Raw genomic sequence first — 18,701 nt, 5'->3', positions numbered from 1 at the left:
CCTTACCACACACCTTCTTTAAAAATAAGTAAAGAAGCCCAGATACACACTCTTCTCCATTCACAAGTACCTAGAGTGCTTACCCTGACCCACATTTCTTATCACTTCTTAGTTCTTGACTCTTGGACCAACTCTTTCATTTATTCTTTATTTATATTTTCATTTGTCTAGCTCTATCAAATGGTGACTTTGCCTTTACTGAACCAGAATTTCCAACCCAAATGAATCTTTACTTCACGTCACACCAAGCACATCCAACCCCAGCATCTTGGTTAGTTCCTCAAGTACAGTTAATCCTTTTCCCTACTTCCCTCCAGTTCCCCTGGCCTCCAGATCTGGCCCTGGCCCTTTATGTACTGTCCTGACTTGCTCAGCCATGGTATTTTAGTTCAACTTTAGCTGATAACTTACTCAAGAAATCAGCACCTACATGAAGGGAATCTTGAAGTTGCAAGGTTCACTTTCCTCTCTGTTAGTATTCCACTCATTATTCCTTCAGAACATACATTTGTGCACTGTCCCTGACCTCCTTCCACAAACAGTGAGAAAGCACAGGGCATGCCTACTGATTTGCATCAAGTTCCTGTCATAAACAGCAATGCTAAGTCATCCTACTAGAAAATTAACTTGGCTCTATTTAATAACTAGAGGGAAACAGATATGTTGTATACTTGCAAGGTAATAAAGTATTAAAAGTCTTGTTCCAGTGAAGCCTGAGTCAAGTTTCAGCAGAGGAAAGAACACCTAACAAGAATATTTCTCTTCAAATTTATGTTTTCCAATGCTCTTGTTGTATTTACCAGCGTGTCTAAAACACAAAAGAAAAAGGCATACAAGAGACTTAAACTAAGGGTCAGCAAACTGCAGCCTGCAAGCTGAGTCTAGGCTGCTTGTTTTTGCAAACAAAGTTTTGATGGAACACCATCAGAGTCTGTATTGTCTGTATCAGTTTTCTATCTGCAGTGCCAAAGCTCAACATCAGAATTGTATAACTGTGACAGAGCTAGTATGTCATAAAGCCCAAATATTTATCACTGAAAGTTTACCAACCTATTGACAACAAACTCTAAATAAATACTGCACACAAACCATGGATTTGGCAGCAGCCTTTTGTTCAAATCCCTGGTTGCTTCCAAAGCATCCATCCATAGTAAACATGAAAATTCTGTAACAGTTCACGGTTGGTGCAGTCCAGAATCTCCACTGTGTACCACAGGATTTGTCACCTGAGAAAAGTTTTTCTGAGCTTATTCTGGATGTTAAAAGCCAATCTCACAACTGAGAAAGCCATTTTTGGTATCTGATTTCATTGTGCCAATTTTATTCAAACACTAATCCTGTGGCCAGGGATTTAGCTCAGTGGTTCTGCTGCCTGCTTTGCAAGTGCAAGGTCCTGAGTTCAATCCCCAGGACCAAAACAAAACAACAAAAACAACAACAACAAACAAAAAGACAAAGCAAACACTAATCCTGTGGACAAGCCTTTCCCCGAAAGCCATGCAGGGACAAGAGACAAAATTGTGTGTGAGGCTATATCCTTCTAAAGGCTGTACCTCTTATGATCAAATGACTAAACAATCTCTACCCCTGACTCAGGGAGAGATGCAAAAGAGTCCATGTTTACATTCAGGACTTTGGATTTTTAAAAAAAATGCAGCAAGAAATTGGAAGCTCAAACTGTTTAAAATCTGAATTTATGCTCCTCATGTATTAAAGAATTTCATGAGAAATTAACATTAAACTAGACTGGAGCAGTTATGCAGAACATTTGGTAGGAAAAAATTACTCAGGAAGGACATTTCTACAATCTGACATATAGCATTTTCTTAGAGAAAAATCTCTACTAATGATAAACTCTTCATAGAAAATTACTCCAAAGTGTATTGCAAAAAGCATCTAACTTTGCGTACTTTGTGGAGTAACAGTCATGTGGGCCTTAGTGACAGGGGCACATTCTTAGTGTCACTGGGCAATTTCACTGTGCACACTAATGAGTGTGCCTAAACTAGGATGAGCATAACATCACTAGGCAGCATTGTGTATGTGGCCAGCCCCACACAGCTGGCTCACAGTGGGCAGAAATGTTGCTATGTGGCACATTACTGTATTTCTGGAGAATACACTACTAGAGGTGAACATGGACTGAAAGGGTGTGGGCACTCCAACTGGAGAAACCCTTCTTCTGGGTAAGTATATACTTTGGTCTCTCTCTACAAAAGTGCTATGTCCTAAGTAAAACTATATATGTATGATATAATGAGTAAATATAGAGCAAATACTTATAAAAGTACCATGTAGGTCAACAAATTCAAAACTAATCATATCCCAAATGTCATATCTTTTCTTGTTTATAATCCTGCTTTCACCATTGTTTTATGAGACACGATATGTTATTTCTATTTGTGCTTTTCATTTACTAACTTCTCTTCCAGAATGTTACATTTCATGATGTTAGAAACTTTTCAGCCTATACCTCAACTAGCTGAACAGTACTTCACACATGATCTTATAAAAAATGCTGAATAAAATTATCTTCAAATATTATAAAATATTTCTTCAAAACTATGTCATTTTACCAATAATGCACAGTCATTTCTCCCATATTTTTGTTAACAATGTATATTTTCAGTTATGTAAATCTTTGCCTAGTGGCTTTACAAGAAATGTGACATATTACAATTTTAAATTTTTACTTTCTGAATGTGTAATAAGTTTGATCACATTACTTATGATGTTTATGGTAGTTATTCACGAAATTGGTAATTTTGTTTGCTCCTTTTTCTGTTGGGTTATCTTCCTTATTGATTTAAGAGAACTGGTCGGTAATCACACATATTTTATATTTAACAAAATGTATACATTTTAAGAATGGTATTTTCTTTATTTCTCCTTATTTTAAACTTTAGCATGCATTTTGCTATATGGAAGTTTTGTATTTCATATAGAAAATTCTGTATTTTTTATGCTTTCTAGGTTTATTTTACAATTACAAAGAAATTCATTTTTCTAAGATTATAAAATTACTCTCCAATATTTCATTATTTATTTAATGTTTTATATACTTAAAATTTATAATTCACTGGGATTTTGTGTGTAATATATAGCAAGACTCTATTTTTTAAACAGGAATTTTTTAAGACCATTAAACCATATTTTTAAATAAAATAGCACCTTTTCATATTTTAAATTCACATAAATTCCAAAGCAAATTTCTAGGTTCTTTATTTTGCTCTAATGATCTGTTTATTATTGCATTTCTTCGGAAAGTCTTGACTGCTGAAGGGGTTTCTGAGAAAACATTTAGGAATTTTGCATCAGAGCAGACCCAGACATTGGCTAATCATCACTTTTTGTATTCTATTTATCATTTATCATAATGAAACAATTGTTACATTTCAACTTGCAAAGGGCTCTCAGTACACGACTAGATAATTACCACTAAATCAATTGGAAACGTATGTTCCCAGTCACTGAGTATTTATTGGGCACAATGTACAAAACACTAACAGTGCTATTTAATAGGTATAAAAATGACCAGAATGAAGCTTACAGACCAATGAAGTGAGATAGATATAGATATTCTCTATATATCTATATATAGAGCTATTCTATACAGATCTCTCTATATATTTTAAAAGTATATGCTGTATATATATTTTAAAATTACCTATTTATAGATATTACCTGTGTACATAAAACTGTTAGAGATTCTAGGAAAACAAAAAACAGAGCTCCAGCTTCAATACCCTGCAGAACTCCAGTGAGTGCCATTCCTATCAGGTGTACAACAGATGTGGCCATGTGCAGAGGCTCTGGTGTACTAATACAAGCCACAGTAATATTTGGGATCTAAGTTGTACATGTCTACTGATATTTAAACTGAGGCGCATGAGCTGCACACATGGTTCCAGTACAACATGGCTTTTAGGAGAAAGTCTTTCCAGTGGCGGGAAAGATATGGCCCACCCGAGGAAGAGCAAGCAAGCCAATGTGGCCACACTATCAGGAATCGAGGAACAAACCATTCCAGTTTTCAATATCGAATCTAGAAAGTCCCAGGCAAACTTGGATGACTGGTTACCCTCACCAGAGTAAGAAGGGGTGTAGCATGGGGCAAGGTGATGGGTCTGGGAGAGAAGCAAGTCAGCCATAGCCTTGTCAGTTTTGTGCAAGTTTTTCTATGTTTTATCCTATACACAACAGAAAGCAACTGAGGACTTTGAGAAAGCAACAACAACTCTGTTTTTTGTTTTAAGTGTTTTTTTTGTCTGGCACCAGGGATTCAACTCAGGATCTTGTACTTGCCAGGTAGGCGCAGCACCGCTGAGCCACATCCCCAGCTCTTGATTTTCATTTTTAAAAGGAGAGCAAAAATTCTCAAGATGTGGTATGTACCAATTACTCAGCACTAATATATTTATTGGGTATCAAAAAATACTAATGACATTTTTTCAAAACAAGATTATTTGGGCAGTGACAAAGGAGATGAACTAGTAGAGGACAGAAGACTAAGGCAAATGCAAAAGCTCAGGTGATATAATAATAGTTGCTTAAACTTGGGTAACTGAAGGGTTCCATGAGCAGCATGGGAAAGGGACCTCAGGACCTATTATACTGCTGAGTGCTGAAACTGGAATTAGGGAACTGGTCTGAAGCCACACAGACAACATGGAATGTCTGGATCCATCCTCTCATTTTCTCACTCTAGTTTTTGATTTTTCACTGTATTATACAGTCCTTTTGCTTTATATTCATCATATTTAAAAACATGCAAAATTCACAGTTTAAAATGGTGTGATAATTACTATTAAAATATTTATCAAGAAAACATAAATTTATGAAAATAATGCAAATAGTATAAGCATTGTGTTGCTTCAATGAAAAATTGAAAATTATTATATTGAATAATGGGAAAGAGAAAAAATATCAGTGCTAAAGTAAGAAAAGGTGATGCATTCCTGACGCTAAGGTCTGAATTAATAGGCTCCTATTTAAAAAGCCCTAGAGGCCAGAGATTTGGCTCAGTGGTTCTGCTGCCTGCCTTGTAAGTGTAAGGGCCCAAGTTCAATCCCCACCACACACACACACACAACATAGAATCTACCACAATAAATCTAGACAGTGGAAGAGATGTATATCAAGAAATATAAATTTTAGTTCATTGGTACTTTTGGAGTGTACTCATTTAGAATTTTGCTTATTCCACTGAACCACAAATATCTTTGTGAAATGCACCTAATTTTTCATAAACTACTTAACTAAAAGTAATTTTATATTTTCCCAAAGGAAAATTAAACAAAATAGGAATACATTCATTTAAGAATATAACTGCACAAAGTGAAACATAGATAGCTATATATATAATTTATCAATACTCACACAGAAGAACCCATTAGAAATATTCTCTGAAATCCGGGCTACCAGAGACAGAACACATTTCACTATCACTGTACCTTCCAGTGCCTGAAGGTTTCATTTCTATGATGATAAAAGCTGAAAATAAACTTGCTATAAGGTGTTGATTGAATTTGCTGATGGTACATCTCTCCAAGGACTATTTTTATTAGAATTTGAAGGGTAGCAAAATAATTTATCAGATAATTTGTATCATGTTTGGACTTCTGCAATGATGCAAAACTTCTATGCCTCACAAATACTGGAGCTAGGCATTTGTGTGATTTAGAAACTCACAAATCTTTGGGAAAAATATATAAGTACATGAATATACAAAATTATCCCCATAGGAGGCCCCCAAACAATTTCAAAATCTTGCAACTACCTATTTAGCACTTAAAATGATGCCTATTATAGAATAAAAGTGCATGATCTCAGTAAGACTGCAGATTTTTATGACCATTACAGCAACACCAGGCAACATTAATTCTATTTATTAATGATTTCACATCCATGAAATTTAAATAGCATAGGTTCTTTCCTTAGAGCACCCTATTTATGAAATTGGCTCCTACTGCTTCATTATCCTTTTTCCAGTTTATAAAAATTGTTTAACAGTGCAGTATAAATGGAGAAATTATTCATGATACCCTGGAATATTTAATGCTTACTCTTTTAGTGTTTCACTTCATGCTTTTAGAACTCCAGTTCTCAAAGAACAGTCCAGAGACCCCCAGGAGGTCTTCAAGTGCTTTTAAGGAGTCCAAACTCTAAGCTATTTTATAACAATACTAAAATGTTACTGGCCTTTTTCATCCTTTCCCTCTCATTAGTAAGGTAAACTTTTCCAAACACTATATGGCATGTAATATTATAATAATCTAAGGGCAAAGTAGCTACATTCTATTAAGCCAGTCATTTTTTAAAAATCATAAAAATATTAGCTGGACATGGTGGCACACACCTGTAATTTCAGCATTTTATGAAGCTGAGGTAAGTTCAAGCCTAGCCTGGGCAACTATGACTTAGCAAAGCTGTATCAGAATAAAAAGGGGCTAGGATGTAGCTCAGTGTAAGATCCCAGGTTCCATCATGAGTACTGAAAAATAAATAAATGGTAAAATAATTTCACTCTTCTCAATACATTTTTATATTTTGGAAAATATAGTTAATTTTCCTAATAAATAGGCTTTAACATGGCTTTTATAAATTCTTAAGTGTTGCTTCCCAATATAAAATATAGTTATAGAGATAATCATATAAACAAAAGTGCTATAACAAAAGTTTTAAACATACAAACAAAACTGCTAAACAGTTTTTAAGAGTGTAAAAGTGTCCTGGGACTAAGGAGTTTGAAACCTGCCAACCTAGAATTTAATCAGTCACCAGAGACACCACCATGTACAGCCATTCCAAACCTTCCACCACCGTGAGAAGACAACCGGCATCACAGGCATAACCCACCCTATGGGCAGGCCCAAGGTAGAAGAAAAACCATAATTCTCTCCTCTTTTTTCTCTCCCTTCAGTAAAGGAGTGGGAATTATGCCATCAGAGTAATCTAGAGTAGTGGCGGCAAACCTGTGGGAAACCTATGGCACACGTGCCTCAGCAGGCCATTTGGAAAGCTCTAAAAGGTGATGTGGAGTCTCCTGCAATCAACTCATCTCTTACAAACAAGAAAAGTTCTTAAGATACTTAACAACGGTGCACAACATACAACAGTAAACAAATGTACTGTTTCAAACATGCAACTAATATCACTTATAGGACACACCCTTCAATAATGTAAATCTGATCTCCCTATTGCAATTTGTGATGAGAACCAAATGATAAAACTATGCACATTAGCTGGGAATTTAGCTCAGCGGTTCTGCCGCCTGCCTGGCAAGTGCGAGGACCCAAGTTCAATCCCAGGTAACAAACAAACAAACAAATAAACAAAAAACTATGCACATTAAATTGTATCTGTATTATTTCAATGCCACCTGCAGCCTTAGGGGAGATAAAATCATACACTCACTTGAACTTTACCCTTTCTTAGAAATCTATGCTAGATAAAATCTGCCTACTTCTGTAATTTTTTTCTAACTAAAGGAGAAAATAATAGAAATAACTCACAGCAACTTGCCTAAAACCAGGAGGTAATTTACACATACAGCCTCTGAGGCAGAGTGGAAAAAAAACCCTATATATAAGGCAAACCACCTGACTTCATAATAAACCCGAAACTGAGTTCCATTAAAATAATTGCATGCATTACGAACATATTTTCATTTCACAGTCCTAGTTATGCTTACCAAACTGTATTTTAGTCTACTTCATCTGGCCTAAATCCCTACTGAGACTATAGTGAAAAGACTGATATATGTTCTTGTTCTGACTCTATTCCTTAGCACAAAATATATTAACATTTATAATGTATTTAGAGAAAATAGCTAGAAATTTTAGCTGTCAGTTTATAGATCCTATATCTGGCAAAGGAGTCTCTTTTAAAGAAAAAAATTTGTCCTAAGTTCCACTTCTGGTGTAACAGTGGCATCTTCGACCAAGTAGCAGGAAGATGATGCTTTCTTCAGCACGGATAGCTGTCCTCACCAATTCTCTCTGTCCACATAGGAACTTGGCATTAATTCTGGGATCTGACCACAGTTTTGACAAAAAAGAAATTTTTTCTCAGTGCTAAACTAATTAGCCTGATGTACATCATTAAGGCCATAATTTGGCAAATAGAACCAGCCTGAGTGATTTCATATTTTCCATAAATGCAAAACTGATAGAAAATTTAAAAATTGAATCCAAATTACACGACTCATGCAGTGAAGATGCTTACAGTCTAATTAATCAGTAGATTTCTGGGTAGTTAAAAAGTAAGATATTATTCATCACTATTTCAAAGGTTGTATGTGGCACTTTAGAAAATAATGCAACTTGCTTTGACATTGGTTTGGTAAAAGGTTATCATGTACTTTGTATGTCTCATGTACTCTATGTTAAGCTATTTGTGTACTGTTTATTTTATTCCTCACTAAACCCCTATAAATTTGGTGTTATTATTCCCACTATACAGGTGAAAATTGGCCTTGAAAATATTAATTTTTGGGGTCAATGCATATAGCAAAAATGAGAAAAGGTAATTCTGTGGCTTTCAGGCTATTGTATTTTTGTGCAATCTCTTTGTATAGTTTAGAAATTTCAGTTATTCTCACTATGATCATACTGGAGGTAAGGTTATTTTAATTTAGAAAAAAAGCACTGAATTATACGCTTTATTCAAGTACTATCTTATTCATCTTAGGTCTATGCAATAATTTAAATGGACTACTGTAGCATCCATGGGTTTCCTCTCAGATTTTCTTTAGGGAATGTGCTCATTTGCTAGAAGACTTGCAGTGATCCAAGAGCCTCCACCTGCAGCACATTAGGGATCAACTGAGCAGTTGAACAGGTAGGAGAGAGCGGGTCACAGCATTTCTACCCAAAGCCGCATTCCCTTGTGGAAAACCTTTGAATCACTGGTGCCCATGGTGCCATCTGAGGCCTACTCAGAGCTCCATTGCAATCTGAGTGTCTTCCTACCCTCACTTCCTTTCCATTCATCTTTCACAAGTGTCAGACTTCTTCACGGGCTGAAGGCTCTCTACCTACTCTTGATCCTGCTGCCATTTTTCTTTCAATCGACAATACTCTTAGTACATCTCCTGTGCTTCTAACTCTGTCTTGGTTATCTTCTGATACACCTACTAAAGCCAGTCACTGCATAAGCAGGTGAGGGTAAAATGGTGAACAAGACAGGGATGGTCCAAACTATTACTGGGCTCAGAGTTTAAATAAGTGCTTTTCAAATTCACTGTGTGTGCAAACCACTCCAATTCTGTTAAAAGTACTTCCCCTTACCATAAGTCTAGAATGAGATCTGAAATTTGATTTTTCTAACAAGTTCTTAAGATACTAATGATGGTGGTCCATGGACCACATTTTGAGTAACAAAGGACTAGCTTACTGACTCAGCTGCTATGTTACAACCCACTTCTGTGCTGTGAGCACTTCTCAGGAGCACTACCTCTGAAGATTTGAGTCAATGAACAGCACGAACACAATGGAAAATATGGGCTTCTACTATGATGCTTCCTGGATGGAATCTTAAGCTGAGAAGGTGACCTTAGGAATACAATGTCCTGATAGTAAAAAAGTAAGAGACAGGGCATGGAATTGCATCATGAAGGTTCTAAAGAATGCTGAAAACTGGGCAGGGTGGGGCACATCCGTAATTCCAGCAGTCTAGGAGCCTGAGCCAGAGAATTGGAAGTTTGAGCCCAATATGAGCTAAATAACAAAAGCAAGATTCTGTCTCATAGACAGACAGACAGACAGACAGACAGCTGGGAATACAGATTGGTGTGAAGGCCCTGCATTCAGTCCCCAGTTCTGCCAAAAACCAACCAAACAAAACACAAGATGAGTTCCTAGGGATGGGTAAGATCATGGCTGGTGAACATGCTAGGAGGATCAGGGCACAGGTCCACTCTCCTCATCAATGACAAAGACCTTACAGGGCAAAGGGAAACACTTTTTTAAATGTCTCAAAATCTGCTTTTTCTTAATCAGCAGTCAACTGTTAGCCCTCTCAAGCATATTACTAAAACTTCTCTTTCAGGGTGCTATGAACACACAGAGATTGGTCTTACTCAAAACATGTCATCTCACAAATAAAAGAAGCTAAATATATAGTTTGAGACCACATGTTCTTAAGCAATTGCTTATATAAACTGTCAAATTATTTCATCTGAAAATGGAGCTGTGGGAAGGTGGAGGGTGGAGGGAAGGAATGGGGTTAATTTTATGAAATTCAAAGCCAGGAAAAAAAAGATCACATAAGATTAAGCATGGAGGAGAGTTGATTTTATTCATTTTTTCTAGACTCATGAGAGAAAATCAATTTGAGATATAAAAAGGGTAAGTCACTTTGATCTCTACAACCCAAAACACCCAAGTGCAAACTGCAATGAAAAACACAAATGTCTTAAACTCATCTACAGATACTTGCTTTGCCAGCTAATCTTTAATAATAAAACCTTCCATTAATAAATTAAGAGGGCCAGGCCAGAAAAAACAATCTGGATGAGTGAAGGGATTAGCAGGGAATGATGATGAGGCTTTGCTGGGAGGCTGGGTGTGTGTATTTATGCTACGTATTCATACAAACATATTCCCCAAAGCAGACACCAATGCACATAGCAATAAGGCGAATCTATGAAGAATCCATGCTGCACGCTCAGAGATAAGATCACCTGTGGCAAGCAATGAGCACTGCCAAATGCTCAGACACACTTCTCTGCACTCAGTGGAGGGAAAATTGGCTGAGTTGAGAGTAAGTGAAATTTAGTATACTGATCACACATAGATATACTACTATGAAACATGATAATCACTTTGGACCCTTTTGTAGGCTTACAGTGTCTCTATTTTGCATAGTTTTTAAATAATATTTTAAAATGATAAGTCAGTGGGAGACTCTGTCATAGTGACAAAGTGTGTTAGATAGAACTGTCATTGTTCTTTGCCAGTAAGTTCTTTTTCTTTTTCTGGAAATATGCTATTTCATGTCAAAAAAATATGAGATTGACAGGAAATGCTAGGAGGCTCTTATACCTACAATTAGGGCCTGGTATCGATTATGACCCTCACTGTTACAAAATGTAGAAAGAAAAAAACCCTTTACAAAGGTTAGAGAAGACAAAGTTAAATGCCTATCACAAGCACCTAAATTAAAGTCTTACTTTAAGCACCAAGCAAAATATTTCAATCACTTCCACAAAAAGCTAGCATACAAATAAATACAGTGGTGATTTGACTGGAAACAGATATACAGATCAATCCATTTCCCATGGCTATTGTGACAAATTACCACAAATTGAGAAAATAAGAATAACACAAAATGGTTATCTTTTGCTTGGTAGATCAGAAATCTGACATGGATCTCATTAAATCAAGATCCCACTGCTGGGAGAGCACCTTTCTTTCATGGAGGGGAGGTGCAGGAAGGGTCCATTTCCTTGTCTTTTTTCTGCTTGTAGATACCACCTTCTTTGCTGGCTCCTGGCCTCTTTCTATGTCTTCAGAGCTAGCAAGCTGGGGCCAAGCCCTTCTCACATGGCCCCTCTTGGTTTTTTCCCTCTTTGTCTTCCATTTTTATTGTTGTTGTTTTCATTTTTTTGGTACCGGAGATCGAACTTGGGAATTTGTGCTTGCAAGGCAGGCAGTGGCACCACTGAGTTAAATCCTTAGCCCTTGTCTTCCATTTTTAAAGACCCTTCTGATTATACTGAGAGGCCCAAAGAATCAGGATAATCTTCCTATCTTAAAATCAGCTGATCAGAAAACCTGGTTCCAGTCATAACCTTAATTCATCTTTGCATGTAGCCCAACATATAGAGCCATCTTTGAAACCCACTTTTCTGCCTACCATAATAAATTCCTTTAACTGGTAGCAATGAAGAGTTAAGATAGATTATATATAATCTCCTTACAAATATGGCCTTCTTCACTAGTCATTTTGACAAAGCTCCAAGTGGCACCAGAACAGAATATTACATATCAATGACTGAATTAAACAATTTAAGAACCTTCTTAAATGCCTCATGTATACTGAAAGTTTTGCTTTTTGAGCTTAACCATAAGTTTAAAGATTGAAAAATAAATTGTTCTTGTCATTAGCTTTGTGAACTCTAGTTAGGTGTATTTAATTTATATTTGATTTAAGTAGTTCATTGTTTTAAAAAATGGTAAAGAAATTAGCCTGTATAGTTGAAACACAGGCCACATACCATTCATATATTTGGGTTTTGTTAATTATCCTAATGTCAGAGTCAGGGAACTAAAGTAGATTGCTATAACAGGTCATCAGTGTTACCCTGTATCTGATCTCTCTCTATCTCTCTCTCTCTCTCTCTCTTGGGCACAGGCACGATTGTACTTCTCCCTTTCTAGGAGGTTGAACCACAGAACTAGTTTTAGTCAAATAAATTGGGAGGAAATGTTTTCCAAGCTGAAAAATTTACACATGAGTATTCCACCTCCATCACACTCCTACAGCTGCGGGGACATTGAAAACCACATGTTAAGATGGTAATAGTAAAAAACACGAAAAAACTGGGTCCTTAGTCACTTTAGGGTGGGTAAAGTCACCCTGAAGAGATTTCTCTCCCACATAAGACTTAATGGGAATAAGGTGTAAACCCTTGTAATCTACATTAATAGGTTGTGGTTTTTTTTTTGTCACAATAGCAAACCTAGTCTAGTTTGACTAATACAGGTGAGAAATACCATACTTTATCTTATTGAATCAGAAACACTACCAATTTTAAGGTGCACCGTTACATTATGTACTGCCAAGAAAACACTGCACGTGAAATTTAATATGTCATCTATTTTGATGTACCTCAATGTCGTTAACATTAATGTGAGCAAAAAATGTATATTTTAGGCTGGATAAATTACAGTATAAGTCTAATTGTAAGGAAACAGAAAACCTAAAACCTTGCCCCATTTTCTTATAACATCAAACCTAAATGTCAAACTAATGAGGGTTAGGGAATTGATTATGTTAAAGTATTTTGTGATGCCACCAGCACAGGCTGCATTCTCCTGGTACTTCTTGGCTCCTAAAATGACCTCATGCCCTTATCTCTGATTTTCCTCCCCGCAAGGCCACAGTGGTCCAGAGAAGTTGAAACCTGTGTCTGCAGGGCTGGACCCATAAAAGGCAACCTGCCCTGTGATAGGTTAAAAGTAGCTCACTCTTCATTAATAATCAATAGCCTAGCCCAAAACTGATAAAAGGACCTTCCTTTGTTCTTCTCTTCCTCTTCCTCTCCCCCCGCTCCTACCACCCCTTGAATAAAATCTCCAGTCAGACCTCTGGGTGTGTGTGTGTGGCCTAGTTGTTGAGCATCACATTCCCTTTCAATGAGGATATAACTTAAAAAGATAAATGTTTATGTGCAACATTTTGTTAGTTTATTATCAAATTTAAAATAACATATTTATAGGGCCAGGGATTTAGCTCAGTGGTTCTGCTGCCTGCCTCGCAAATGTAAGGACCCGAGTTCAATCCCTGGTACCAAAAGAAAAACAAAACATATTTAGAGATACTGTTTTTTCCCCACTCTGATATATCAGGAGCATAATTGTTCAAACTCCTCTTATGCATACAGACATGAGTCCTTGTCACAATTGTCTCTGAGTTGTGCAACCCAACTTAGAGCACTTTCACCTAAGATGTGTGAGATATAACACTCCATAAATCTGCATAAGAAACTGTCATTACAGGTCTTATTTTTTTCTTAGTCAATTTATGCTGCTATAACAAGACATCATAGACTGGGTAGTTGACAAAGGATAGATATTAATTTCTCAACAGTTAAAGAGGCTTGCAAGTCTAATATGAAAGATCTGGCAGATGTGGTTGTCTGAGGATTTCTCTGTGCTTCCTAGATTGCACCTCATTGCTACACCCTCCAGAGGGCAGGAACACTGTGTCCAGAGGCAGAAAGGCAAGCGTGACAAACTAGTTTCATGTAGCTCTTTTATGAGGGCTTGCACTTGTACTCATGAAGGCGTCCCCATCATTTAATCACCTCCTATTGGCGTCATCCTCGAACACTGACAACACCTGATTTTGGAGGATCACACTCAAATAGTATCAGTCTTAAAGTAAAAGTACTCACTTGAGTAAGATTTGGACAGATTTTTCTTTTATGTTGTTTTGTTTATCCCATATCTATAATTTTTATAAATAACCATCCATTTTAACGATTTTCAAAAGGTTTGCTAACAAAGCAATCTCAACTTTAGAACCCAGGTTAGGGCACAAGTCAGGTACAAGCCATGTTATACTAAGGCCACAAAAGGTGGGAGTTCTCAAAAAGGAAAAAGACAATTATTGAAGGTAATCAAGGAGTACTGCTGGTAAGAGACCTCAGGAATAGTCAAACCAAAAAAGAAGCCCTGGATCCAGATCTTAAAAGATGAGTTAGGTTCCAATAGGTAGATTAGAGACAGTAAATTCCATCTAAATATTCTGTCTGGCTTGGTAAAAACAGCTCCTATCATTAATTGATTCAGGTACAGCCACAACCATCTAGTGTGTATTATATCTCACTCAATACACTAAAATTCTAAGGTTGATGTTAACTTTGTTGCTAAAAAATTTAAAAACTGCAGAGAAATTGATGTCTTGCTTGATATCTTCACATTAGCACATAGGAAAATCAAGACTCAAACACAGATCTAAATCATTCTCCTTCCTGAGTCATATGGCAATTGAGCTGTCTTTGGGCATCATGATGATGCTCTCCATGCAGTAAGCACAACAACCCCATTCACAACTGTGAGACTTGCATGTGTAGAAAATAAATTCATTAACTCGAGGAAAACCATACCATAGGATATCCAAAACAGTGTGAAACACATATGATATGAACACACATGATATGAAAATTTCACTTTATTATATGTATGTTTTATTTTGTCTTAAAGCCTGATTGATGTTTATTTAATTTTCTGCTTAACTGATTCATTCCAAACTTGAGCCATGATGGGTCAGGCAAGGCCATTCAAAGATGCTTTGTGCCTTACTGGTATGGCCCTTAGTTTAATAACTACATATAATTTATACTTAGCTAAGGGATAGACCACAGGATCACACATAGCCTTCTCAAGTCAGAAACTTATCTTGAGATGTCCATGGGTACTGATTTTCGCTCTGGATATCTGACATCCTGGGGATCAAATGTTTTGTTCTTATTGTGCTTGGTGAGGCCACCACAGCACAGTTGCTGTTGGGCAGCTGTTAACTGTATCCCCTTTAACTTTTCAAACTGAATATAATCTAAGTTTCAGTTAAAGACTTGTCACATCAAAGGAATGCTCTAAATTATTAAATGTGAAGAATTATCACATATTTACTCAATATTAAATTCATTCTAGTTATCCTCTAGAACTCAGAAAATTAGTGTGAATATCAGAGTCAAGTAGAAATACTATCATAAAACACAAATGTAATGTAAAGACCTATGTGAAAAATATAAAATAAAACCACCACCAATCTGTGTTTATAAATCAAGTCTTGAAGACATTGAAAGCTCTAGAAATAATGGGAGATCTGGGAATGTGGGCTAACAACTGGCCTTTGGTCTTCTTTTCTGAGGGCAAAAGAGCCAGACAGCTCCACCAGCTTTTCCATCAAAGGCTGGATTTTGGCATCTGGGTTTTGTTCCAGTTTTGTTAAATTGGCTGTAGGTACTCATATTTATTAGCATGGTTCTCGGCTAATCAAATGTGAGCCTTCCAACTGTAAAAAGGATATATGAGTCAAAAGATCCTGTCCCCCCATCTTCAGTCAGTTTTCCTCCTGAGAAAAGTCCCCCAAATTCTAATAACACACCTTGTAGATGACAATACTGTAGATGGCAATTTTGCTTGCCATTAGAGAAAACCCCAAACTCCAGCATCATTTTCTGGGCTAAGAACATAGAATCCCAAGTATCAAGCATCCCAGTTATTTTCTTTTTTTTTGTAACTTCACCCACATCTCTTTCCATTCATTATCAAAAATAAAGACAGATAAATGGGCAACTCCTGTGATTATTTTCTTTCTTCTTCTTTTCTTATGTCTTAACAATGTTCTATCAACTTTATTTGTAGACAATAAAATGCACTGATTTAAAGTGCAGAGAGTTCAATGAGTTTTGAAAAATACATAAATCTGGGTAACCATCACGACAGTCAAGATATTAAGCTTTTCCAACACCACCAAAAATTCCCCATACCCTTCTAGAGTCAATTCCTACTGCCACCACTGTCACCCTCAGCAACCACTAGCCTCATTTCTATCACTGTAACGAAATACTTCTGGTTTAGACCTTCATGCAGAAACTTGAGAAAAAAAAATGAACACATTCTTTTCATACCCATCTAAAATAGAGCTGAGAAGCCACAGGGAGAAAATGCTCAGGTGGCAAACAATAGGAGCAGGCAGTGCCCCACAAGGCCAATTCTACCAAATGGTCTACATTATCATTAAGACTGTTTTTCTTAGCAATTAGTGAAACTGCCAACTGTGGCCTTAAGACTAAATGTATAGGATAACTACTGCCACTTGCCAATCAGAGCTTGCCAGTTTTCTCAAGCACTGAAAGTACCAATAAATCTTTTTCCCTAATAACTTGTGTAGATTTCTCTATCCTAATAGAAACAACTTATCCTTTATTCTCTCGACATTAGAAAGGCCCTCTTGGTGTCCATGGGTGTCCCAGATTGCAATTCTGATTTCTACACAACTCTCAGATACAACCTTTCTGTTTGGAGATTTGTTTCTTCTTCTGTTTAGCTCTGACAAGAGAAATGAGGCTATTAAGTCTAAACTTTCATGTGAGGATTCTTTTACTTAGCATAATTTTTAAAAATATTTGTTGTGTGTTGGGGTAGCTTTGGTTCATGAAAGTCGTTCTACAATTTTGGAAAAGATGGCCATGTTTGTAATTGTATGGGAAAGACGGCCACAGTTATGTTTATCACTTGATAAAGAGTTTGCAAACAAAAACAACATTTTACCAAACTCTCCTTCCCTATTTCTTTTCTTGAAAGTACTTTCCCTAAAAATAATCATATATTTGAGTCCTATTTTGGCATCAACTTCTTACAGGTCTAGACAAACATATCATTCATTCATTTCTTCATCTACTCATTCATTCAATCATGAAATATTTACTGAGTGCTTATAATGTTCCTGGAACTTTATTTTAGGCACTGTGAAGACTGGTGCACAAGAATGAAAAGGCCCCATATGAATAAACTCCCTGCAAAGTGCTGCTTTTTCTTCAGCCCTTCCACTGTGCTGGGCACCAAGCTAAGATCATTCTGAAATGCCTCATCCCATTTGCTCTTTACAATGACCCTTATAGGAGTTATTATTATTTTTATTTCATGGATCAGGAAACTAGGACCTAGAGACACTAAGTCCAGGGGCTTTTCTATGGGGACAGCTTATTTACCCCAAAACTCATGCTTTTAACCTAGATGATGATGCATCACCTCCAGTTGGGTGACAGCTCTGAGGAATTTAATTTTCTGACAATTATTGCAAGCCGTTTCTTCCGTTTAAATTTAAGAGGGCCACAGAAACTATTTACAAGGGAGGGCAACAGTTCTTCAAAGCATGCACTGTCAGTCCTACTCTCTTTCAGAGTTATGTTAATGACAATCTAATTTAACCCACTGGGAAGAACCCCTCACAAAGTGAGCTCCCAACTCATTTCTATTACTATAAAGATACAGAGTGCCTGGAATCCCAGCATTCTAGGAGGCTGAACCAGGGAGAGGCAAGTTCTAGCCCAGCCTGGTCAACTTTGCAAGACCCTGTCTCAAAATATAAAGGGATAAGGAAATAGCTCAGTTTGAAGGCCCTAGGTTCAACCCCCAGTACTGTAAAAAAATGGAAAGAAGAAAAGAAGGAAGATGAAGATGAAGCAAAGAAAGAAGAAAATGAAGAAGCGGAAGAGAGGAGATGATGATAGAGGTCAGAAAAACCCTTAATTTCCCTGCTTATCATACTGATCACAGCCCAGCTCTGGCAAGCTGATGGCAGGTGGTCACACACATCCAGGGCTTCTCACAGAGGTCAGCTAGGACCACTATAGAGGCAGCCAAGACTCCGCTGACAGCAGATGCAAACACATACCGTGATATCCAAGGTCAACTATGGTGTCCTCTATGTTTGATTCAAGTACATTGAGATCCAGGGAAGGAATAGGCTGAGTCTCTGGCAGGTTCTCTGAAACTGGTTCATCTAATTCCTTGTGAAAGGGAATTAACAATTCATGAGAAGCTGAGAGAAGGAAAAAGCACTAGCACAATGAAATAATATTTTTGTTTAGAGGACTATTTAGGAAAAAAAAAGCCTACCTAATCCTCTCCCTTAAATCCAATAACATTTTTAAATGTCAGGACATTAACTTGGGATAAGAGAAACATCCCTGATTTAATGAGACAGATGACCTTGGGCAAACCATTTAACTCCATGGGGCCAAGGTTCAGCACCATGACTAGAGTCGACCAGAAGGTCTAAGGACAAAGTGTCCAGCCAAGGGCAAGTAGAAGGTCCATCTGCAATGAGAAGCGAGTACTTCCTTCCATTCTGCACCATGGAGTCCACTTACCTCACCCTATCCCAGCTCTGCTCAGTTTCCTCGTCTCAAAATCAGGTGTTGACCTGAATGACTTCCAAATTCTGTCTTAGCTTTAAAA

At 37.1% G+C, this 18,701-nt stretch overlaps 1 protein-coding gene across 4 annotated transcripts in view; it reads right to left on the bottom strand.

The window, feature by feature from the left end:
* The window catches only part of Nek11 (NIMA related kinase 11), a 267,941-nt gene that overhangs the window by 140,599 nt on the left and 108,641 nt on the right, over positions 1–18,701 (bottom strand). For all 4 annotated transcript variants that reach the window (XM_010625448.2, XM_010625451.2, XM_010625449.2 and 1 more), the window contains one exon: positions 18,136–18,250. In XM_010625448.2, coding sequence (XP_010623750.1) covers positions 18,136–18,250 — 115 coding nt within the window. The remainder of the gene's footprint in view (positions 1–18,135; positions 18,251–18,701) is intronic.

Source organism: Fukomys damarensis, unplaced genomic scaffold, assembly GCF_012274545.1.
Source record: "Fukomys damarensis isolate Sample0158 unplaced genomic scaffold, DMR_v1.0_HiC HiC_scaffold_37, whole genome shotgun sequence".
Taxonomy (NCBI): Eukaryota; Metazoa; Chordata; class Mammalia; order Rodentia; family Bathyergidae; genus Fukomys; species Fukomys damarensis.
Note: the sequence above shows the minus strand (reverse complement) of the source record. Positions and strands in the feature narration are given on the sequence as shown.